This window comes from Marmota marmota, unplaced genomic scaffold (assembly GCF_001458135.2).
Source record: "Marmota marmota marmota unplaced genomic scaffold, marMar, whole genome shotgun sequence".
Classification (NCBI taxonomy): domain Eukaryota; kingdom Metazoa; phylum Chordata; class Mammalia; order Rodentia; family Sciuridae; genus Marmota; species Marmota marmota.
This window is the reverse complement of record NW_026000240.1, coordinates 23,283,750-23,309,490: the sequence shown is the minus strand read 5'-3', so window position 1 is coordinate 23,309,490 and position 25,741 is coordinate 23,283,750. Positions and strand designations below refer to the sequence as shown.

Genomic DNA, 25,741 nt, shown 5'->3' with positions numbered 1-25,741 from the left:
CACAAACCTCACAATCATGCACGGGGTTTCCAAGCATAAAAGTGTTGTACAAATATTTGTACCAGTTAGTCAATTTCTTTTTCTTTTTTGGTACCAGGGGTAAACCCAGGAACACTTGACCATTAACTGAGCCACATTCCCAGCCCCATTTCTGTTTTACTTAGAGACAGGGTCTCACTGAGTTGCGTAGTGTCTCACTATTGCTGAGGCTTGCTTTGAACTCACAATCCTCCTGTCTCAGCCTCCTAGCCGCTGGGATTACAGGCATGTGCCATGGCGCCCAGCTCCAGTTAGTCAATTTCTAAGAAGCATCAAAGTACTGGGTAGAGGATTGCTTAAGGATAGAAACTAGGAACTTTGCATTGGAGTTTGTCCTTTTTTTTTTTTTTTTTAATCAATACAGAAAGTATTTAAGGGTATTCACGTAAAACTGTTAATCTGATGTTACATGAGAATATGACTGATACTTGGTGTTTAGATTTTTCCATTCTGAGATTATGAAGGTAAATTTACATTTAAATCTTAAGAATTAGACAATGTGCTTATTGACAAATTTAAATTTTATATTTAGAGCAATATACTTTGCTGCTTATTCAAACTCCAAGGAAACGTTGAATGGTGTGTTTGATCCTGATTCTACCCAGGTACACATGATTTCGGCTGCTGTGGCAGGTATGAATGTATAATACTAAAAGACTAAAAACTTTCTGAAACCCAGAGACTTAATACTGAATTTTGATGAGTTTATTTTGAAAAGTTAAGATGATTAGTGTGCTTTCACTGACTAGCATGTGCAAAGATGATTTTTATGTTTATTTGTATTAAACAGATTTGATTAGGTACATGGAAAATTTGTTGTAAATTGGCATTTTTGTCTTTAGGACTTTAAGTAATAAGATAGATAATATAATGTTCATATTCTATAATTTACTGAATGTTTAGTATTTACTTTTAACAATTTTAAGACTCCAACCATAATTACGCTATAAGTTACAGAGCTGTAATTTATTCTTCTCTCCTCAATTTCTGTTAGTGCCTTTTCCCTTTTTGCTGCATGTTTTGGCTTCTGTCTGAAATGTGCCGGCAATTCTTGGTAAAGTATTCATTTTGTCCTGTGCTCAAATGCTGAGATTTTTGTGAGTGATGTATATAATTCAAGCAGTTACTATAATGTATGTATTTTTTTAAATATATTTATCATCCCACATAAATGAGACTAGATACTACCAGAAATTTAGACACTGGCTGTGTGGACATGCTTGTTATAGAAATGTTTCCAGGAACTCTTCTGTCATCATTGATGAGTATATATGATTCTGAATTAAAACAGTTGGCCCCAGGTCTGTGCACTGCCTTAAAAATAAACTATGGGAGATTGGTTTGACCAGTCTGGTTCTGGAATCATTTGCTGCCATGCATGTTAGACAAAGCCATGAAGTTTGGTTCTGAATAGAAATTTTCTAAGTTTTCTGAGATTTGTTGCATATTTAACTATATTTTATATTTCCAAATTATGCTGTGGCTTTATAAAGTGGACTGTAGCCACTTTTATCAGCTGATGATCAGTAAATAGAGTGTCAGTTATGTGCTTAATAATGAGTGCCTTAAACTGTTAACCATTTTCTGTTTAGAAATAAATTGGATCAATTTGAACCACATATTTAATCAACTAAGTGTAAGTTTGAAATACTAATTTCTGAAAGGTTGGTAGTCTTTACCATATAATAAATCTAGCATATACCTACATATTGTTTTCAAGCCTTTCCATATTTAGCTATTGTTGATTGACTGTTGAAGTTTAAAAGTTGGAAGGGACAACAAAGTTAACAATCAAGATAGTGCATACTTTGATTTACCAATAAGGAGATCTTGGGCAAGTTAGGTAAATATGTGAGCCTCTTGACCTCATCCATGGAGTGTTGATGTAGACAGACTTGGATTTTGAGAAATAGTTCTTTTATGATAAAGATTATCTAGTTAAAACTAGAATTATTTTTTAATGTACGTTTTACAGATGTTGAATATATGGGTATGATTTTCCCCCTACAAATTTTGAGTATAAGGTAAAAGTTAGTGGCAGTGATAAACCTAATAACTATTGGGTTAGGTTCTTTAAGAATATATTTCTGGCTTACCAGTGTATATGATTTTCATTTTTAACCCCAGAAAATTATTTTAAAAAATGTGAAAAATGTTGCCTTTTTGAAAAAAATTGAAATCAAGAAAGTAGATAAACATTGCTTTGAATGTTTATAATATCAGTATTACAAATTAAGAGGTTCAGAATATCTTTTTTCACTGAAGCACCTTATTTCATTAAAATAGCTCACCAGAATTTACTATTATGTATTTGTATCACATTGCAAAGAAATTCAGTAAAATTGTCATTTTGTACTTTTTTCTCAAATGGGTACAAATATTAACTCAGATTGTTTTTTATCTATACATTGATACTGTTTGCCAATTTGAATTCCTTGCATTTTAGCAAATTGATAGTTATGCTTGTTCAGAGACTATTGCACTATACACTTACTGTGTAATTTTAAGATATATTTATTTGCAGTTACATTGTTCTGAGAATTAATGCTTTCAGAGTTTCCTTGCACTATTCATGAGCTTTAACATTTTAGCATTACAATTTTAGGGTTTTTTTTTTTTTAATAACTACATCCTGAATGGTTCAGTGCAGACTCATTAAGGTAGCCTTTTGCCCCCTTCATTCTTAAAATAATCTAGACCAGAGTGCTCTGAGTTTTCTTCAGGATCATTTTTAGAGGTCTAACTGAATGATTTTGGAGTGTGAAATACTTAGAGATATAGTCATGTGAAAAAACAGGTTTTTAAAAATTGACTATTCAAGGAAAAAAAGCTAACCTTGTCACTTTTCGTATCAAAAATGCACTAAAAATAGGTAATTCAGCATTTTTCCTGGAAATTTTTGCAACACCAATTAGCATTCATGTTAAGGATTTTAGTAAGGCACTGTTCACTTAATTTTTATTCCAAGTAACCTCTGGTTTCATTTTTATCAACTCAAAACATTTAATTTATTTTATATAACATTTAATTTATCTACTGAAACAATTAAAAGGTCAATCAAAGTGAATCTTTTCATTTGTTTTAGTGTTACAGGTGAATGCTGTAAGAATTTTTAAGTCTGTAAAATATACCTATAAGTTTTCATGTATTAAATAAAATTTCCAATTATGAGGATATTTAATCACACTAAGTAATGTTGACTTTTCTTAATGTTTTACCTGCTATTTTTCCTTCTACATACGACCTTTGTCAGAGTAAGTTTATTTTAGCTATTAAGGATATCTGTCTTATGTGTGTGTTTTATTAAAGTGAGCTTGAACATCCCTCTGTATACACCTAAGCACATGTGTATACAACAAAATCATTAAATTTCTCCTTTCTTTATGGTAAATTTCTTAAATTACTCAATTTTAAATTTTTAAAAAAATCTGGCATGAACATATAATAGATAGCCCTATAAATGTAAATGAAATGAATTCAAGATATATTTTTCTGTTTGACTTATAGTTCATTACTAAAGGTTAAATTTTTACTCATTAAATACAACTTTTGTCTTGCATATATAAAATATTTTTAAATAATATTTGTCCATGGCAAATTATTTAGCCAAATGGATACTTGGACAGATGTTTTGTCTGTTTTTATGTAAATATTTTTCCTGTTTTCTGTTTTGTAGAACACAAGAAATTAAGTACAAAATAATCCAAAATATTCCATAAGTATGGATGTGCAATATTACTGGCTAGAGTGCAAAAAGTGAAAGGTACTATTGTAGCAGCATATACTTTATTTTATTAAAAATATATAATATACATATAAACAGTTCTAAAATAAAGTTAGTTGAATATTCTGGTGGTGTTTTATTTTTATTTTTTTAAAGATTTACTAACTAGGTTGATTGTTAAAAGAATAGAAAATTGTGTTTTCAGCTGTTAATCATGGTAGATAATAATGGTAGGAAAATGGAATGTGATAATACCCTCTGAATATTTGTTTTTAGATTCCCAATTGACAAGGTTAGCATTTTTTTCTAAGACCAAAATTGGTTTCTTTTAGGTAAGTATTTGGACTCAAACTGCTACAGATGGCAGGATTTTCAGTACTCGGTGCATTTTTATAAATAAAATGGCCCATTTTGATATTTCTTTCTTTCTTTCTTTTTTTTAACTTGACTTTTTCAAAAAGGTTAGCTCTCACAGTAAATATTTCTCAAAATCCTTCCAGTGGGATTCAATTTGTACACGTGTTTCTGATGAGGTCACTGCTTGTTGTTATGATACAGAAAAGCCTGTGTCTATTTTAGGCATTTACTGTACATTTCTCCCGAGAAAAGAGTGAGATCGTGTCATCTCATGCTCCCCATCCGCAGGTCACTTCCTGTAGAAATATGGACTAACTTAAACCTCGTGAGTACTGATCTGAGCATCTCTTGCAGCCTCTAGTATAAGAAACACACCCTGGGATTTTATAGTAGCTGTGAAATGAATAGAAGGCGGGAAATGAATTTTTATTTCCTGAATTTGTGTATGCATTATTGAGTATTTTATAAAAATTTAATTCAGATCCCTTAATAATCCTTCTAGAAGGAAGAATGGGGTATGTTTCAGTCATCATGTAATCCTGGGGTCTTTAGCTTGGCTATAACAGCCCTGACTTCCAAAGAATTTGGTAACAGTATATATTCATAGTTGTAAATGATATCATAATGCCCTATAACTTTAGATAAAATAGTTCACTTACTAAGCATAACATATTTAAAAGTGGTTTTCATTCTCTTGTCTGTCAATACTTAGCTTACTATTCTTCTGCCAAAAATAGTGATCTTAATGCCACGACTTTCCAAATAAATGCAGGATACAATATATTAGCTGTTTTAGTTTTAATTACTTAAATACTTTTTATAAGGTTCTTTTTAGGACAGTACATGAGTTTTGTTTTATAGAGTTAATTGAAATAAAATGAATTACTGAAAATGCAATACTACAGGTATCACTCACTTAATGAAATAAACATTTTCAGCAGATTTATTGTATGTGAAATTTGTTTATCTGGTTTTTAATTGGTATACACTATCAAATGGAATCTTACATGGGGCAACATGTTTTTAAAACTGCATTTAAAAACCTTTTTAAGACTATCTAATAAAACACTAATCACCCAGCTAACAGTATGGCAGTTGTATTGACACCTTGCTTTAACTAACTGGAGCAGTACTAATCCTTCTTAAACTACAAATGGATCCCTCCTATAGTTTTAAGTCTATTTTAATGTTTTACTAGGTGCTCCACATTAATATAAGTTAGCATAAATTGTCACAAAACTAAAAAGCAAAATAAGAATAGGTAGTTTCTAAATTTCAGGATCACCATTCCCAGTAACCTTGTGTGTGCTTATCTTAAAAGTAGTAGGAAGATTGTTTAGCTTTGTCTGGTCGTATGTAATTCTAAGTTAATAGTAAACTTTTGTTTTCTTCCATTTGTTTCATTTTTTTTCTAATTAATAGATTTTTCTAGATTTAGTTTAGCCTAGTAATTTCTAATTAGTTCATTATTTTTGGTTAAGAAGAAGTAATAGCATAAGACTCAAATACCATCCAGTTTTAAACTGGTAAAGGATTAATAACTAAAAGCCTGTGGGTTGTGCCTAGATTCTTTATTCAACTCATAGTTTGAATGCTGGAAGTTAGGCTAGTATCTTTATTAAGAATTCATTCTAGTTATTGGGAGAATTGAGATAGAATAATTATAGTAAGTATAGCTTACTAATGTAGTCATTTTAAGGGATCAGATAATATTTCCTCACCTGAATTTTCATATGACCTTTTATATGGGTTTAATTTGTGCCTGGAAATGAGTTTTAGTTAAGTGAGCAATACCTGTTGTTTGCTTTCTGACATTGTCTACTAATATGCACAGATAATAATTTTAAAATAATATTTTGAGCCCTAAAATTTTTAATTTATAGTAATATTTATAAATATTTATGTATATATACATATTTAAATGTGTTTTTTTTTCCCCAGTCTAAAATTTGGGGAATTTTGTGTCTTGGAAAAAAATATTATTGGCAAAAACTTGGGTACTAAGTTTATATTTTTAGAATAGAACTTTTACTTAAAAACTTTGGTGTTCATCTTTTCAAATGAAATATAATAAATTAAATGAAAATTTTTACCTAGGCTATTGAGTTTTTCTAAATTTGATGTAAGAATTCCCAGTTTTAGGCTTTTCAAGTTCAATAAGCAGGTAGTTTTTCTTAAAATTTTTAAGAATGATCAGTAATTACCATCTTGAGTAATGTATTCTGTTGATTTTTGCTGTTGAACAGCTTTTCACTTAAGGAGCCTTTATCTCACAAACATTTAGCTAATATAAATATTTAAGAAAGAAGAATCAGATTCTTATTTCAGAAGTAAGAATCATTAAATTGGGGTTTGATCAGAATATGGATGTTTGATTGCTTAAAAATTATGGTTCAAATATCTTTAGTTTCACCTTTTTAGTTAGAAAAATGAGGTTCAAAGAAGAAGAAAACATTGAATAACTTTGTTTTCAGTTAAGCCAGATCATGCAAGAAAAATATTTAAACTAGTCTGATTCATAGTTTTCTGTTTTTTCCTTTCACCAAGAATATATTCATACAAAGAATCTCTTATTGAAAAATGTTTGTGGCAACAACTGTTCAATTCTAAATTTTTATTAGTTTAATTCTGATTGATGCTTCTAAAATCATTGGTCCCATTCTAGTTTTATGTTCATGTATATAATATTAAAAACATGTAAGAGAAATAGAGAACTATATAATTCTTATAAATTATTAAAGGAATTATTTAACCAAATTTTATTTCAGTTACCTTCTTTCTTAAATAGATTTAATTGGAACATCCCTTTGTGTAACATCTGCCTGTTTATAGTGTTAGAACAGTGTGTTAAGGGAGAAGTAAAATTTGAGTTAGCTATTATCTCACATAGACAGGAGAAAAGAATCTTATAAGTCCAAATTTAGCTTTGTAAACAGTTTAGTAAATTTATTTTGCATATGTAGTTACCCATAGTAACTTTGAAAGCCAAGAGCAGTTTATGATTTGTTCCACCTTATATAATATTAATTTTTAAAACAAATCATTCCCAAATATTTTACAGCATTTTTGTTCCTAAAGTGCTTATATTAAGTATGTGAAATATAATACCATCTTGCTAAAAATAATGTGCTTGACCTGCTAGCATTTGATAGAAAATATTAAAACAGTTAAGATCCTTAGATATATTTCTCCATATAAGTTTTCGAATTTAAGGGCCAGTTGAGTAAATGTAGCTTGATGTAAGTAGTTCTGTAATGTTTGTGTATATGATCTTAAATGTAAACATAAAATGTGAATACCCTGTTTTGTGTAGATGAAGCAATCTTTATAAATTCCCATCATCAAGATTGCAGTTTGTGTGCTGCTGTTTTTCCCAAACTAGGAAGATGTCAAAGAAAAGATATACACGAGCCTAGAAACTTACTGCTCCACAAATCGTAATTTTCTACCTAGAATTGAACCACCTTAGGGGCTACCCTTCTGCATAATAGTTCCTACTTAATACTTTAGTGTTAAAGTAACTTAGAGCTACCTTCTACCCTGACTTTATTCGGTATCTCTGAAAGTGAGAGGGAAGTTCCAATTTGTAACTCTGAACTTTTGAGTTTCGTATGTGTTTAAGTGTATGAAAAGTAATCTGTCCTATTAACCCTAACAGAAACCTTACCTCTGTCATACCATTATTTTAACAGTATTAGTAAGTATGTTTGTAGAAAGTATTCATGGAGCCAAATAAGTCTTTTCTGTTAAATGAATAAAAATATTAGTAAATACTGCCATTTATGTAGAACTTATTTTGAACATATTGATCTGTGACAAGAATCACACCCCCAAGTAGCTGTTCTAGAGTGCATGCTTCGTAGCCTAGAAAAAAGTTTCTGTGTGTTTGTCTGTAGCATTGGGTTTCTGCATTCAGTTTAGGCAATAGACAGCGCAGGCATTCTGGGTAGGTTGGAGGAGAGCACTTTACATATAATCAGATTTTACTCTTAAAAGAATCTTTTGTTAAGGTCAGAATTTGAGAATTTGTGTAGATTGTAAGGTCAGATAGATGTTCATGATTATATGAATTTGTAAAATAAAAGTGTAAAATATCAATTATTAGTTTAAATACTTATAGAACATATCAATTAATAGTTTAAATACTTATAGACATTTTCTCTAATTATAGTCATAATTAAAGATCCTTAAAGTTAATCGTGTCTTCATCTTTACTGGAGTTCATTTTAAACGTGTTTGTTTAGGTTTTACTGCAATCACGGCAACCAACCCCATTTGGCTTATAAAGACTCGGTTACAGCTAGATGCAAGGTATGTTAATTCTTTAAAATAAAATTTAAAAGTATTTAATATTTTCTACAAATTTACGTCAGTAAGATTTCAGTGCCAGCCATTTCATTTTTTTTTTCTCCTTATTTCCTTTTTCTGTTGAACTTTTTATTTTGTTTTGTTCCATGTTGAAACTTAAGTCTGCTGTCAGAAGCAAGTCTTTCCTTCCATTGCATTAAGGAAATTGTGTTGAGAACAGTTCTGAAGAAGTGCTTGATGACTCTATAGGTTCTCATTTACCATTTCCTGGAATACTAATAAGGCTATTGCCTTTAAGTGGTCGTGGGGCATTTGATGCTCACCCACTCACTTCTTGGGGATGGTCTGGGTGGAGATGGAAGAACTACAGATGCACAGAAACTCAATTATACAATTTTCTTTGTAGTGTACTGTCATCATAAATATCTCATCGTTGTCAGATATTTAAGTTACTTGGAACTGGAATTAATACAGTGTGAGGGGTTTGGTTTTGGGGTTTTTGGGGGACTTGTTTTTATCTTCAGCTGCATTCAGAGTATCTGGTTCCTGTTGGAGTTTCTTGGTTATCCTCACTACCTGAACTCTAGTGAGGAGGGTGTGAAACTATAGAATCAATGAAATATATTTTGCATTCAGTAAATTAAGCTATTTACATGTTATGCATCTAATATGACAAATTTGGGACAAAAGATAGGAAATACGAAAGATGCATGTATTTTTAAAATTCTGATTTCCCTTATGAGTTAAAGAAGACCATTCTTTACTAGAATGGCATGTTTTTACTCTGTTTCATTTACTTTATTTAAAAAACCTATATACAGTGTCAATATTTTTCCTTTCAGGAACCGTGGGGAAAAGCGAATGGGTGCTTTTGAATGTGTTCGTAAAGTGTATCGGACAGATGGACTTAGAGGATTTTATAGGGGCATGTCTGCTTCATACGCTGGCATATCAGAGACTGTTATCCATTTTGTTATTTATGAAAGTATAAAGCAAAAACTACTGGAATGTAAAACTGCTTCTGTGATGGAAAATGGTGAAGAGTCGGTGAAAGAAGCATCAGATTTTGTGGGAATGATGCTAGCTGCTGCCACCTCAAAAACTTGTGCCACAACTATAGCATATCCACATGGTAAGAACAGTTGAGTCTCTGTGAGTAAACTCTGTTAGATCAGAAACATTTTCCTACCCCAGCTCGCAGCATCTTTAGAATCTGTGGGATTTTACTTAATTACAGTACAACAGAATGCAGTTCTTGGAGCTTACAGTGGGACTAAAGCTAAGTAACATGAGGTATAAGCAGGTATGTGCTGTCGGACAGGAGCTGTGAGTCAGTCGTGCTCCAGCTCCAGAGGCAAATTTCAGCCACACTTAGCCCCAGCAAGGTGTCTTTGTACTGCTTTGTTAAATCTTTTTTGTTTCTCACTGTATCTTTCTGTATCCATTTAGCTCCATTTCCTATCCTGCTTCTTAACAGTTTTATCCTTAACTCTGTGTCTGTTTATCTAATATACAACTGATAGTTGGTGTACATGATTTTAGCTATGTTAGGAAATGGGTGTTACTGAAATGTGACTGGTTTCAGTAAGCTACATGTTAAAAGTCAATATCCTGAGAATGGGAAAAGGAATGTGCTCAGTATTGTGAGAGTGTAAAGATACAATAATATTTAAATAAGATGATTTTCTTTCTTTCCTAAACAGAAGTTGTAAGAACAAGACTACGTGAAGAGGGAACAAAATACAGATCTTTTTTTCAAACACTGTCTTTGGTTGTTCAAGAAGAAGGTTATGGATCTCTCTACCGTGGTCTAACAACCCACCTGGTGAGACAGATTCCAAACACAGCCATTATGATGGCCACCTATGAATTGGTGGTCTACCTACTCAATGGATAGCAGCAAAGGCTGCCACACTACAAAGAGGGAAGACCAAAAAGATTACAGTGGACCATGGAGTAGCAAAGCCAGCATGGTGGACAGAAGGAAAGTAGTTGGGAACATGTAACTGTGCCTCAGCAGCAGTGTGATTGAGGTGGTAACCATGTCACATTACTTAGTCTCTCAGTAATGTGAACAATCCTTGGCTACCCTTGAGGAAATGCCTTTAGAAGCACTCCTTCTCAAAATTGCCATTTTCTCTACCATGTCCACAAGATGCAGTTGTGTTTGTTGAGTAATGGCATTCAGAGTGTAGTGTTGTTCCATCAGCATTTTTTCAGTCTCTAAACAAAGCCATCCCTAATTATATACTGTACTACAACTATCCAAAGATAGTATTTGACAGTCATAATTTCTAACTTCTGGCATTTAATCCCTATAATACTGTAGAATAATAATAATAGATAGATCCTGAGTATTATTTTCCCATTTTCCTGAGAGGACCTGGCACAGTATTTTAAATTTAACTATTTGGCATCAATAGTTAACTGTTATATTGACAACCAATGAAATTGTGTCTAAATACCTTGTGTACTTTTAGCATTAAGATGTTTTGGTTTTCACGACTAACCGGTGCTTGATGTTGAGCATAATGTGGACTTTAAATTGTTAGAATATCAAACTCACAGTAGTTTGGCAAAATAAACTAGTAAAACATTAATTCTTGGCCATTTCAATGACTTGAATGTGTCTTCAAATCTTACCTAATTTTATGGTACATGAATGAATGCAAATGCCTTTTCAGTAATTTACTTGTTATGGACTTGAATTAAGTATCACTTAGTTAAATAGAAAATTTTACTACTTCTGAATCTTTCTCTACTTGCTATCACTTTAAGAATCTAAACCTTTGAATCATTTCCAGATCTGTATAGATTAGATTTATTTGTAGAGAAAATGGTAATTTTCAGTTTTGCCCTTATGAGTTTTTTTTAAAGCTGATATTAATGTGGGACAGTATAAACATTATAGAAGAGGAGCCCTCTGATTCAGAAGGTAATGATCTTAATTGACTTAGAGTTTATAAATGAACAGTTACTTCTGATGGAAATTTATTCTGTCCTATTTTCTCGAATGGTCTATCATAGAAAGATTCAAGTTAGAGTGAAATATGTTGACAGGATGTAACTTTTAAATTTTGCTATTAAGTAACCTGCACCTTTTAAGACTTTAAATGTGTTCTATATATGGCCCTTATGAGATGTCTGCTGTTATACCATGTCAAGGGACTTTTGCCTATGGATGTTGCTATACTGGTTTATAAAACTTCTACAGTTGAACTCCAGTGTGGTCCTCAGTTCAGTCTACCTTAACTTGACATTTTGTGCAATGGCTTTATCTTAAGAATGACTCCTTGTGAATGCACTTTGTGGCCTTGGGGGTGGGGAGGGAACAAGAGAGGAGAGAATTTCATGTTAACTTTTTTTGTTGTTGTTTAAATATTGGTCTTAGGGAGAAACAGTGTTCATAACATTTTTCTGGGTTTTTGTTTTGAAGGTCTAATAATGTGTTTAAGCATTCTTCGTACCCTGCAGTGCCACAACATTATGGAAAAGCAACATGTCATTGCAATTTTTTTTTTTCCACCAATGAAGCTCTCTTGAATTCTCCTACTTAACTTCCTTGTAATCAGCAGTAACTGGATGTTTTTGAGGTGCTCAGTTGGAATTTAAAATATTCCAATCTATTTGGAGACCAAAGGCAAATTCAGTTTTGTTACCTTTTGTTATTTAACATTTTTTTTAATTTTAATTTCTGCTTTGACATTTATAGTGAGGAACATACTAAGCTCTCTCCCCACCAGAAGAATACCCCAGAGGTTCTAACTTAAAATGAGAGAAGGTCTCATTCCATAATGTTTGCCTTTTCAGTGCCATTTATACTGCCTAATACAGTGCCATTTGCCTTGTGAAGATCCATAAATAATGTGTTGAATGTAGGACACACTCCCTAGTCTTACTGATCTCAGTGCCCCACAAATGAAGAATGACATGAAAACCAGCAGCTAAGGAACATCTCATTTTGTTATAGCAAATTCATAACAAGTGTCCTTCGAGGATGGTATTCTATTTCTGTTTATATTTAGCAAGCAAAACTTACATTGACCTTTCGTGCATTATATCAGCTTTTTAAGTGCATATTATGTGTGTACTAGAAGGAAAAGATTTTCAAGTCTTGGGCTGCATTTGTGCAACAACTAGGAAGGAGCAATGAAGTCTGGTTTTTCCCCTGAGTACATTCTGCCATAGTTTACACTAGGTCAGATAATTCAAAAAAGAAAACTACATATGAAAATTGCTTTAGTGCAATTAAAGTTGATTTTTTAATCTATTCTAATGTTTAAAGACAAAGATGTTAATCAGCATTGGACTTTTTAAAAACTTTCATCTGTTTTCTATCAGAACTTTTTAGATTTGTTGTTGTTGTTGTTTGGTAGGAGATCATTAGCACTCCAGATTGGTCTGTATTTTATTACAGAATCTTCTCAGAAATTGAATTGAATTTCTTCAGGTTCAGGCAGTAGGTACTGAAAGCTTATGCTCATAGAGCAGCCACTCCCAGAAAGAGTTTGCTATGTTTCGCAGTCCAAATCTGAGACCACGGTGCCACCCCTGTGGTTGTGAGTACCATACAGTGCTTTCAATTCCAGGGGAAGAATCTACCAGGAAACCTCCGTCTTGGTTCTGGTTATGTAACTTTGTAGAACCAACCTTACTAGAATAGGCCCAAACTGATTAGTAACTTTGAAACCAAAATAGAATATCATGAGGTTATTTAATCCAACCTTTTGTCTCATACCTAATGTGTACTGTGGAGTAGCATTATTTTAGGACCAGCAGAATCAGGGTTGTAATAAATTAGTCCCTCTTCCAGAATCCCTCGTGCCTGTTTTTGTGGTTTACATGCTCTTCTACCCAAATGTAGTAATTGTAGGGACCCTTTGGGACTGATTCATACTATAGGAGAAAAAGGCTGACTGTACTAATCATGACTTTAACATTCCTAGGAATATAGTCATTTCTGAATGGTGTAAATTGAAAGGAATTTTAATATATGAAGTACAGTATGCTTTCTGTTTTTAACTCTCTATCATGCTCTTATATTTCCCGTTAGTCTGTACATTGATTTTATGCTACTCCTTTTAGGAACTGAAAAATTCTAGTCCTACTCAGTTATGTTAATAAACTTTTGAATGTGTACCCCATTGTATGTGAACAATTAAATTATGACCTATCTGCCACCGCTAACACGTCAACTTTTAAAGAGTTGGTAACTTTTGCCCATTTATGTGAGTTTTGCTCTTCTTTCATTTATGTACATGGCTGTAAATTATGTGCATATATTCTGTATTTATGTTAACTAGCTTTTACTTGAATTGTTAAAATTTTAAAAAATTAAACTATGCTTATGAAATTGTGGTGACTTTGTTTCTGTTTGGCATGGTGAAACTAGAATCACGTGTTAATAGGACTGTCCTGTGTGTAGAACCAAAGTGCATTGTCAATTTGAAGTGAAACTTGACCATTCAACACACCTTTTTTTGAGGCACCTTCTGTCTGCTAGACCTAATAATATCGTTAGGAATCAACAGGTCAGATAACCCAATTCCCTCATGGTTTGGTACGAATATCTATTCTTGGATATTTTCCACAGTCCAGTGTTTTTCATGTATCAAAATAGAATCAGTTTACCCAGAACATTTTTAAGAAATTGGAGTCTAGGTTATTGGATTTATAACCCTAGGTTGTAACATTTTTAATTTTTTTGTTTGTTTAATTCTAGCTTTTAGGAAAGTTAAAGATATTAAAAATATAAAGCTGAGAACTTGTTAGAATAACCAAATGAATCCATGTTAGGTTGAACTATAACTAACACATTTTATCATGATGTTTCTTTTTTCAGTTTCCTTGAATTTACGCAACAAACGTTACTCAGTCTTATAGGCAAGGATACATTTCTTATCTCAAGATTAATTAAGTTGAAATGTTCATTCTACTAGTGAATGTAATGACACTGACAAGTCATGCTTGGTTGGTGTGGTCTAGCCCCCTCCAAGTTTAAATTTGTTTGTATGTTCGTTACTGAATGACCTATGACAGGAATGACTTGGGAGATCGTGGGTTTTTTATAGTTCAAGTGTGACATCTGTACAACTTATAAAACTAAGGCAAGTAAACAAAGTAGTTAAATGATGTCCTTTTATCCTTTCTTTTTATACCAACCAGCAAGCAGTCTTGATATGTATTGAATCAATCAAAATGTGTGTGTGTGGAGTGCTGCTTATACAGTGGTTCTGTGTGATTTACTAACAGCCTATAGATGGTAGACATAGGGGGTGTTCATTGCAATTGGACTTTTCAAATTGGAGCTCGAGTCTATCCTGTGCATACTGTTCTCAATGGTGCTTAAGATGACATTAGGACAATATTTTTTTAAGACTTCATTTAAAGGAAAGATCTGTAGGAATTGGCACAGAGTGAAAGCATATTAGGGAGTGATGAGAAATAGAACTGAAAATGTAAACTGGGACAGTAAGAATTGCCTTCGGACCTGCCCTCTGTAGACCTTCAATGAAGTATTGAAACAACCAGGAACCACTGGAGTTTTCCCCAAAGGGCAAAACATGACATCAGGGAAAGTCAGTCTTAGCAAAAATTAGGCTGTTTTGTGGAAGATGATCTAGCTCTGTATTTTATAGAGTTAATTCTAGAAGGATCTAGAGAGGTTGCATGGGGGAAATAGCATTTTAACCATGCTTTGAAACAGTTTGTATAATAGTCTACAGAAAAGGGCATTTTTTTGGCAGGAGAGAGGGGGGGAGCACAGCGTGCTGGGGATTGAACTCGGGCACTCGACCACTGAGCCACACCCCCAGCCCTATTTTGTATTTTGTTTAGAGACAAGGTCTCATTGAGTTGCTTAGTGCCTTGCTTTTGCTGAGGCTGGCTTTGAACTTAACAATCCTCCTGCCTCAGCCTCCGGAGCCTCTACAATTACAAACCTGTACCACCACACCTGGCTGAGAAGGGCATTCTTGTTGCAGCAAAGATCAACGTGTTTTTTTTTTGTTGTTGTTTTTGATAGGCACACACAATATCTTTAATTTTTTCCTGTCAAAGTCTAAAACATGGCACAAATTAAGTGTTTGAAAGATGCTTGATGAGTGGAATCATGAATTCTGGTGTCTTAGACACCTAGCCAATAATGGTAGAAAAGTTCTTATACCCCCAGGTAATTGTGAAAAAATAAAAGCTAAGTCCCGTAAGGTCATATGATATATGGAAGTTCTCAGCATGTCTAATGACTATGTTGGAAATCAACTATTAGGTAATGTACCTCTAGTTTTCCTCTGAAGCCTCCAGTGTGAGTGGGAGTGGAAATTCTCCATTCTGGAATGTATAGTCAACTCTATTAAACAGAACATGATGTGGAAAATTTCAGAGCCATATATTAAATTCTCCATTTACCATTAACTATGGATAATTGGCCCCTGATTAAATGCTGTTGACCACAAGTTGACAAAGAGGTGGCTTCCTACATGCAGTTAAATAAATGCAAATCCACCCCCAGATCAACGTGTTTTAATAGCCCAGGTTGGAAGAAATAACTCATTTTCTTTATTCTTTCCTTTGAACTGACAAACTTGAGGTTTTTGAAACTAGAGGTAGACCTAGGATTCTAAACCTAGTGTTAATAAGCTCATCATGTCCAGCTTAACAGTTTTGTATTGGCCTGTTTCTTCCTTTTCCAATCCCTTGTTCTTCTAAAGCACCTCCTAATTTCTCAAGTCTTCCCTGGTCAAGGATAAATAGCCCATTTTCTTCAGCCACTACTTTTTGAGTATTAGCTTCTTTAGTCTGATACCTTTTGCATGGATTTCATTGAGGTGTGAATCCAGGTTATTTGATCTGTACTTTTTTTAAGTATTTTTGTTCTTGTAGATGGACACAATACCTTTATTTTTATTTATTTATTTTTATGTGGTGCTGAGGATTGAACCCAGTGCCCCACTCACACCGGCTAGGCAAGCGCTCTACTCCTGAGCCACAGCCCCAACCTCTGTACTTTGTTAGATTGCGTTCTCACTTTTTTTTCCCTTCCTTGCCCCAAATGTGCAAGCTAGGGCAAGTGGACATCAGTACAAATAAAAATGAAATCACCTCACCCAAGATGGGTCATAGGCCTAAAGATGAGAGAATTGCAGACCCTGTGGAAGAAAATAATAAACTTGTAGGCAAAAAGCACTAACCCTAATAGGAAAATAAATAAATAAATAAATCATTAAAAGTAAAAACATGGCCACAGACAGAAAATATTTATACCACACCCACAGGATCTGTTGTAGCAAAAACTGGGCAAAGAATTGATCTGTCATTTCACAAAAGAAAATAAGCATATGAAAAGATGCCTAATGTGATTAGTATTACAAGTTGGAAATAAAACAGTGATAGTGACACGAAACCAGGAGACTAAGGACCCCAAGATGTGCAAACAAGTGTCCCTCACACAGCCTGTGCCAATGTCGAATGGTATAGCTACTTTGGAAACATTAAGTTTTTAAGAAAATTTAAAGCTGTATTTGCTTTTATGACTGCAGTTTTTTTACTTGAAGGGGGAGCAGTGTTTGAAATAGAAATAATGTGTCCACCAATTATTAATAAGTTAATAAGTGATTATTAATATTAACAATTAACTATTAATAGTTAATAAGTGATCATCAAGAGACAGAGTGGAGCATGCCTACAATCCCAGTGATGCAGGAGGATTGACAGTTCAAAGCCAGCCTCAGCAACTTGGAGAGACACCTCTGTCTTGAAAATAAAAAGGACTGGGATGTTTGTAGCTCAGTGGTTAAGTATCCATAGTACCAAAAAATAAATAGTGATATTTCCATACAATGTAACGATACAAGTAAAAACAATTTCTGGATAATGTGATCAAAATTGTTCAATGAAAGAAGGCCGCACGTGATAACGTAGTCTGATCCATTTACACAAAGGTCCAGAACAGGCAAGGCTGGGCCAAGTGCTAGAATTGGTGTTTACTTAGGAGGTGGGGAGGAGGGAATTGACAAGGGGCATGGTGGAACTTCCTAGAGTGGTAGGAACACAAGTTGAGCTGGGTAGTAGTTAATTCATTAGCTGTATGTTTATACATGTTTTAAGAAAAATCAATGCGCCAAAACAAAACAAAAACTTCCAGGAAAGTGCATATACAGGTGAAAGCCACACACAGAATGAAATACATAAAAAGACTTTAAGATATTGTTGACCAAGTTATAGTTCATAAAGGAAGCGTGCTCAACATGTTTCAAAAAACAATGGAGGCTGTAAAAAGGAACATTTGGAGCCAGATGTATATAATCCCAGCAATAGGAGGCTGAGGCTGTAAGATCACAAGTTCAAGGCCAGCCTCAGCAATTGAGCGAGGCCCTAAACAACATGGAGACTTTCTCTTAAAGCAGGTGCTATTGGGGGTGGGGGCACGCTGGGTATGTGGTTCAGGGGTAAAGCCCCTCTGGGTTCAATCCCCAGTAACCTTTGCAGGGCACATGGGGGTACGCCTGTAATCCCAGTAGGTTGGGAGGTTTGAGGCCAGCCACAGTAACTAAATGAGGCCCAACGCAACCTAGCAAGAAAGGGATGGGGGGGTGGCTCGATGGTTAAGTACCCATGGGTTCAGTCCCTAGTACATATATATATATCTATCTTTGGTATAAAGTGGCCAGGATAGGGCTGGGGTAGACATCCAGGAGAAACTGGAGCCTGGGGCTGAAGAGGAGTCACACAGGCATCCCAAGGTGCTTGAGGGGTGAGGGAGGTGGATTCTTTTGTGCAGAAAAAAAGAGCAGAATCAAATTCTTAGAGGAAAACTTTCTAAGTTAGGCCTGCAGGACTCTCACGGCATTACCTGGTGAGATCCCATAGGGCCAGCCCTATGAGGGATTACAACAACAACAAAAAGATGTAGACCTTCCAGGACCAGACACATGAATGTGTAGCTCTATGAAATCAACACATCCTAAGCAGGATTCACACCTGCCTGTAGACATTGTAGTGCACCAAACACCAAAGTGAAGATCGGGGTTTCCTCTGCCTACGTGATGGTCTAGGAATAAGAATAGAATAAAGAAATTTCAGGAAAATAAAACTAGGAGTCTGCTATACTAGAAGCTCATCAAAGGAAATTCTGAAAGATAAACTTTTTAAAAAAATTTTTTTTAGTTGTTGATGGACCTTTATTTATTTACTTTTTAATTATTTGTATGTGGTGCTGAGGATCAAACCCAGTGCCTCAGGCATGCTAGGCAAGCGCTCTACTACTGAGCCACAGCCACAGCCCCTGAAAGATAAACTTGAGAAGAAATACCAGAACAAAGACCTAAGATGTAAGGGGAAGAAATGGTAAGTTGGGTAGACAAATGCAAAAGGTGATTTGCCAAAAAAAGTAATAACAGTGGGATTTTTAAAAACAAGGTAGTATCATGTATTAAATTTTTTTCTGAAGGAAGGAATAGAGAGAAATGGAATTATTTAAATGTTCTATAGAACATGTTATTCAGGGTGATGAAAACTTTAAAAATTTTAAGTATTCATATTGAGGTAACTACGATAGCCACCAAAAAGCAAAAATGGTATGACTTTCATAGTTGTAATAGGGAAGAATGTGAAAATTCTTTTATAAAAATCAGTTCAAGAGGCTAGGGTGGTGGCTCAGGGGCAGAGCATTTGCCTGGCATGTGTGAGGCACTGGGTTTGATTCTCGATACTGCATATAAATAAATGAATAAAATAAAAGTCCATCAACAACTAAAAAATTTTTTTTAATTAAAAAAATTTTAAATCAGTTTAGCCTGGCGCAGTGGCACATGCCTGTAATCCTAGCTGCTCAGGAGGCTGAGACAGGAGGATCACTAGTTCAAAGCCAGCCTCAGCAATAGCAAGGCGCTGAGTAACTCAGTGAGACCCTGTCTCTAAATAAAATACAAAATTGGGTTGGGGATGTGGATCAATGGTCAAGTGCCCCTGATTTCAATCCCCAGTACCCCACCCACTCCGTTAAAAAAAAAAAAAGAAAGAAAGTCACCTGAGAAACAGCATGAAACAAAATAGTTTTAAATCCAGACCCTATAAGGACTACAGACACTGCAAAGATAAACAACAACAAGTTCTGCTAATAAACACAACAACTTGGAGGACACAGCTTCCTGCCAGTCTCTGGTTCTTGGTCCTGCTCAGATCCACTTCCTCCTGCCTTCTGAAAGCAGCTCCAGAGACCAGTGGGGTGCGGTTCCCAAGGAGAGCCTAGGAGGAAGGTCCACAAGATCCGCTGCAGACCCCAACGTTGTGGAGGGTCATGGAGCTGCATTCTCTCTCCTGCTGTCCATTCTAGATTTCACTCACTCTCAGGTCACACTTGTGCTGGTCTCTGGTCTGTCTATAGGGTAGCATGATCCCGACCCTTACCTCTGAAGGGTCTCGATCTGGTGACGATACCCCTTGCAGTACAGATCTGCTGCCATTTGTCTAGCTGCCACTAAAATGGAGCAAGAATACCAGTTGACCTTGAGAGGACCTTCTGGGTCATGTTGTTCTCTGCCCCGCACTCCTGTGCAAGAGAAACCCTAACTCTCTCCTAATAATTAGGGGCTAATCCTCTTAATAAGACGAGGACTCTTCCTCTTGCTTGCTGGCTTCTAGAGACAAAGAGCTTGAAGTGCCACCGTGGCAGAGGACACTTATAGTCCAAGTGGGCTCTTGATTTTATGTATTGGCACAAGTGTTCCTCCCCTTGGGGACCAGTACCTCCAAATTTGCAGAGATGCAAAAAAATGAAACTCAGTAGCTGGAAGTAATAAGTGGGCTCACCCTTGTGAACCCATGTATTCTAATAGGGATGCAGATCTGCCTAACAGTCTTTGGTTTGTATACAACATCTTGTAAGCTAGTGTCCCAGGTTGTCACCTGTGAAATGGAGCTTCGGTTGTGCCTTTAGGGGACCAGTGCAATGCTCTTTGAAGCCAGAGCTTTTGATGGTGCATTGTATGATAGATACAGCTGGTGAATCCCATGACACAGGCCAAATCCCACACTCGTTCCCTGAAATGTTATCTCGGAGAGTGATTCTTTGCAGGCAGGAGAGGTAAATCCCCTGAAATATGTGTCTACCCCTGTTAGAACAAGTTGCTGGGCCTTCTCAAATGCAGGAGACCATATAGAGTCAGCATCTCCCTTAATGGTTTCACAGTTCAACCCTCCTGGAATGGTGCCAAGCCAGCTACTTGGCGTTGGTCTCAGCTGCTGGAAGGCTGACCACTAGGTGGCAGCAGCAGCTAGACCAGGCTCCTTAGACAGGAACCCCAGCTGTTGGGGCCAGGCTGAGCTGCATCTAAAGTACTCTGGTTACTTGGTTACTGTGCCTGTTGTCAGCACGAGAATAAGGATTTAAGTTTTGCAGGGGCCTCAACCCAGATGCCCCCATCACGTGTTTCAGAGCCCCTATTCTTTCCCAGTCACAGCACTGACCTGGGCATTGCAGACCTATTTTGGTTAGGAGATTAATTTTGGAAACTGACTATTCGGATGATTAAATCCTGAGCCTGGCCCTCCGTTTTCTTGCTCTTCCCTGCAAAAAAATGAGCCTTTCTTTGGAGACTGCCAAGGAAGCTCTCTGGCTTTTGCTCTTGGCTTCTGATGCCTGTTAATCACTCTCAGCCATCCTCAACTTTTTCTGGACCTGTCAGAGAGCTCAGTTACTGGGGGGGTGGGGGGAGGGTGGGTATTGATCACTGTGTGGACCCTTGTCTTCTTGACTTCATCTTGCCCGGAGTACAATCGTTGTGCTTGAGGCCAGCCACCTGGTGGCAGAGTAGAAGCACCCAGGATGTGACAAAGCAGAACCGAGGGTCCCAGGTAGAATGGCAGAGCCACAGACCACTGTGGACAGCCTCCTTGGGTCTTCTCATTACACCAGAAAAATGAAATCCACTTGAGCCACTAGATTTTGGATTTCCATTATAAACAAACATGATTCATCTTCATTGTATATTTATGCAAATGTTTTAATAAAAAATTCACAAATTTAGATGAAAAAAAAATTCCTAATAAGAATCATTTACAAAAACTAACAATACTGATTTACAAGGAGAAAATTAAGCTGTAGTTTAAAATTTTCTCGGAGGCCACACACAGAAATCCTAGGTTTTAATCATCATGACTTACCAACCACTTAAAGATCAGATTATTCCAAACTTATGAATATTTTTTCCAGAGAAGAGAAAGCAAGGGTACACTCTCATTTTTCAGATTAGAATGCCTTGATTGTGAAAAGGAGGCAAGAAGAGGAGTATAGGAAAAATTACAGGCCAACCTTCCTCGTGGATCTAATAAACTCAATGCAAATTGCATTTAGAATGGTATTTTTTCAAGGATTGTGAAATTATGACCAAATTGGGTTAATCCCAAGAATTCCAGGTTCACTTAACATTAAAGAAGTTATTGTTGTAAATTCGTCACATTAGTAGTCAGTGAGGAAAAAACATATGATCCTGATGGATGTGGAAAAGCATCCAGCGAAACTTAATATTCAGTCATGGTAACTTTGTAAACTAGAACTAGAAGGGAAATTCTTTAACTTGATCTAAAAAATACCTTCAAGGGTTGGGGTTGTGGCTCAGCGGTAGAGCACTCGCCTAGCACATGCAAGGGCCTAGGTTCAATCCTCAGCACCACATAAAAATAAATAAATAAAGGTATTGTGTCCAACTAAAACCAAAAACTAAAAAATAAATAAATAAATAATACCTTCAGTAGCCAAGCCTGGTGGCCCACACTTGTAATCCCAGTGGCTCAGAGGCTGAGGCAGGAGGATCACAAGTTCAAAGCCAGCCTCAGCATCTTAGCGAGGCCCTAAGCAACTTAGTGACACCCTACCTCTAAATAAAAACTAAAAAGGGCTGGGGATGTGGCTCAGTGGTTAAGCACCCCTGGGTTCAATCCCTGGTACCAAAAAAAAAAAGGGAGAGAAAGAAGAAAAGAAAAGAAAACCTTCAATAAACCTATAGTAAACATCATACTTGTGACCCATTATAGTAGTTCCTTTAAAATAAAAACAAATCAGGAATGCCCACTATTACTATACCACTTTTACTCAACATTGTACTTAAGAACCTAGCCAGAAACAACTAAAAAGGAAGAAAATAAGTTATTATGATTATGAACATAGAAAATTCACAATATTTTTTTAATATTTATTTTTTAGTTGTAGTTGGACCCAATACCTGTATTTTAATGTGGTGCTGAGGATCGAACCCAGGGCCTCGCACGTGCTAGGCGAGCGTTCTACCACTGAACCACAACCCCAGCCCTGAAAATTCACAATACTTTATAGACAAAATATTAGAGCTAATATAAATCAAACAACACTGCTGGATATATAGAAAGCACTATTTTACAGCAACCACCAACAAAATTAAAAAAATTTAAATAATGGCATTTATAATAACAACCATTTAAGACAGATAAAAATGTATCAAGAAAATATGGAGAAAATTATAACACTTCTGGAAAACTCTCAAAATCCCAGATAATTAGAGAGCTTGACCCTGGAATTATATCAGTTGCCTCCAATGCACCTATTTAATCACAACAGAATTTTTTTGTCAGAGTTTGTTAAACTAATCCAAAATGTGCATGGTAGGACAAGGAACCTGAAGAGCCGAGATTCTTAACTCAAGACAGCGTGTTTTGGGGCAGGGACACATAGAGCGAGGGAACAGAAGGCAGAGCCGAGAGACCTGGGCAAATACCTAATGGGGCCAGAGAACTTCACCAAACAATGACCAACCACTGCAGGGACCGTCCAACTAGAGGATGCTGACTCAGGTTAGCCATGTGAAAAGACCTCATACCCTCCTAAAAGAATCCACTTCCAAAGGATGAGACTTAAATATGACATGCTGAAGTTTCACAACTTTAAGAAGAAAACATGGAGAAATTCTTTATAAACTAGTGGGTGAAAAGTGTTTGTTTCTTTGGTACTAGGGATTGAACTCAGGGGTGCTTTACCACCCAGCCACATGCCCAGCCCTTTTTTTCGCATTTTATTTGACCTCACTGAGTTGCTTAGGGTCTTGCTAAGTTGCTGAGGCTGGTTTTGAACTCGCAATTCTTCTGCCTCAGCCTCCAGAGCCACTGGGATTACAGGTGGAGTGAAAGGTTTTCGTAAGCAAGATATCGCAAGGACACACCATCCAGGAAATGATTTTTTTTTTTTTTTGAGAGAGAGAGAGAGAGAGAGAATTTTAATATTTATTTTTTTTTAGTTTTCGGCGGACACAACATCTTTGTTTGTATGTGGTGCTGAGGATCGAACCCGGGCCGCACGCATGCCAGGCGAGCGGGCTACCACTTGAGCCACATCCCCAGCCCCCCAGGAAATGATTGACATATTAGCTTACATTCAACTTTAGGTGGGGTGTGGTGGTCACACCTATAATCCCAAGTGACTTGAGAGGCTGAGGCAGGAGGATTACAAGTTTAAGGTTAGCTTCAGCCATTTAAGAGACCTGTCTTAAAAATTCATCAAAAGGGCTGGGGATGTAGCTCAGCAGTAAAGAGTCTCTGGGTTCAGTTCATAGTACAGCAAAAAAATAAATAAACGTTAGAATTTCCTTTCCTCAAAATACTTCACAAAGAATGAAAATACCCAAACTGAGATAATATATTTGCAATACATAAACTGACAAAGGCTAGAATCAACATATAAAGCATATCTATGAATTAATCAGTTAAAGACAACCTGATAAACATCTGGACAGAAGTCACAAATAAGACTGTGTGCAGTGGCAAACGCCTGTGATCCCAGCCACTAAGAAAGTTGAGGCAGGAGGATCACAAGTTCCAGGCCAACCTCAGCAACTTAAAAATACCCTGAACCCCCATCTCAAAATAAAAAATAAAAAGGCTGGGGATGTAGCTCAGTGGTGAATCACCCCAGGTGATTTAGAATTTCAATCCCCTTTACAAAAAGAGAGGGAGGGAAGGGCGGGGAGGGAAAGGAAAGAAAAGAAGGAAGAAAGTCTTAAATAAGCATTTCACAGAAGAATAAAACCTATTATGCAATAAGCATATGAGAGAAAAAAAGTTCATCTTAGTAGTAACTAGGGAACTACAAATTAAATCACAGTGAGATGTCATTTTACAACTTTCAGAAAGGCAAAAATTAATAAATTGGACGACATTAAGTGGGTATGGAGCAAAGGAATTCTAATGCACAGCAACTGGGATTATAACTGTTATTAACACTCTGGAAAAGTATTCTGCATTATATTGAAAGTCGAAGAAAATCAGCTTGCTCTTCCACTCCTAGATACAGACCCCAAGAAGCCCGAGCTCATATGTTCCAGGAACCACACAGGAATGTTCATAGCAGCTTGGTTGCCATAGCAACTCACAGAAAACATTCCGAGAGTCCAAGAACAGGAGAATGGAGAGATTCACATCAGGAAAAATGAATGAACTCCGCCATCAACGTGGCTCAACCTCAGGAACTTCATTTTAAATGAGAAAAGTAAATCACAGGGGTCAACCTGGGATACCTCTATCATAACAAGGTTCTGTTTCTAGGAAGTTCCAAAACTTGCAAAATTTCTTTAGGTAAATCTGGTACATATTAATTTGATACAGAAAACCAAGGGATGGATAAACACAAAATTCTGAATAATTACCTCTTGTGGGAGAAAACATTTATTTTCTATTTCTTCATAACAAGTTACCCCAAAACTTCATAATTTTGCAACAGATATTTATAATCTCATAGTTTCTATGGGTCAAGGCTCTGGGTCATCCATCTCAGGGACTCTTAGCATGCACAAGGCGTCAGCTGGGGTGATATCAGCCCAGGACTAAAGAAGGGATTTGCTTCCCCACTCACACCTGTGATTGCTGCCAGGGTTCAGTCCCTCCGAGTGATTGGAATGCGGGGTTTGCATCCCCAAGAGCTCTCTGCCAGAGGCCAGCCACCCTCCATTCCTGGAACATGGCTGCCTGCCCGGGGCAGCTGGCTTCAAGAGAGTGAGCAAGAGGTGGAACAGAAAAGGTGATCAGGAAGGAAGCCGGAGTCTCTTAAACCTGTTCTGAGAGGGGAGGGCCATCACTTTTTGCCATGTTGCCTTAGAAGCAAGTTACTACATCAAACCTGCACCCTGGGGAAGGAATGACAGAGTGTGAACACCAAGAGGCCTGATTCCTGGGCCATTTTAGAAGCTGCCTGCCTCAAATCTGAGTGTGTGTGTTCTGCATTAAATATTCCATGCTAACAGAACCCCCCCCCCCACCTCCTTCGCTCTGACCAAGCACAGCCTCACGAACTCG

General features: G+C 36.2%; 1 protein-coding gene across 2 annotated transcripts in view; it reads left to right on the top strand.

Annotated features, from left to right (window-relative positions):
* Slc25a36 (solute carrier family 25 member 36) overlaps nucleotides 1-13,781 on the top strand; it is a 31,901-nt gene extending 18,120 nt beyond the window's left edge. The window contains exons 4-7 of one of the 2 annotated variants that reach the window (XM_048794320.1): nucleotides 572-672; nucleotides 8,365-8,431; nucleotides 9,271-9,560; nucleotides 10,129-13,781. In XM_048794320.1, coding sequence (XP_048650277.1) covers nucleotides 572-672; nucleotides 8,365-8,431; nucleotides 9,271-9,560; nucleotides 10,129-10,325 — 655 coding nt within the window. In that variant the 3' untranslated portion in view covers nucleotides 10,326-13,781. The remainder of the gene's footprint in view (nucleotides 1-571; nucleotides 673-8,364; nucleotides 8,432-9,270; nucleotides 9,561-10,128) is intronic. The other variant, XM_015486989.2, reaches the window with a different exon arrangement.
* The last annotated feature ends 11,960 nt before the right edge of the window (nucleotides 13,782-25,741 follow it).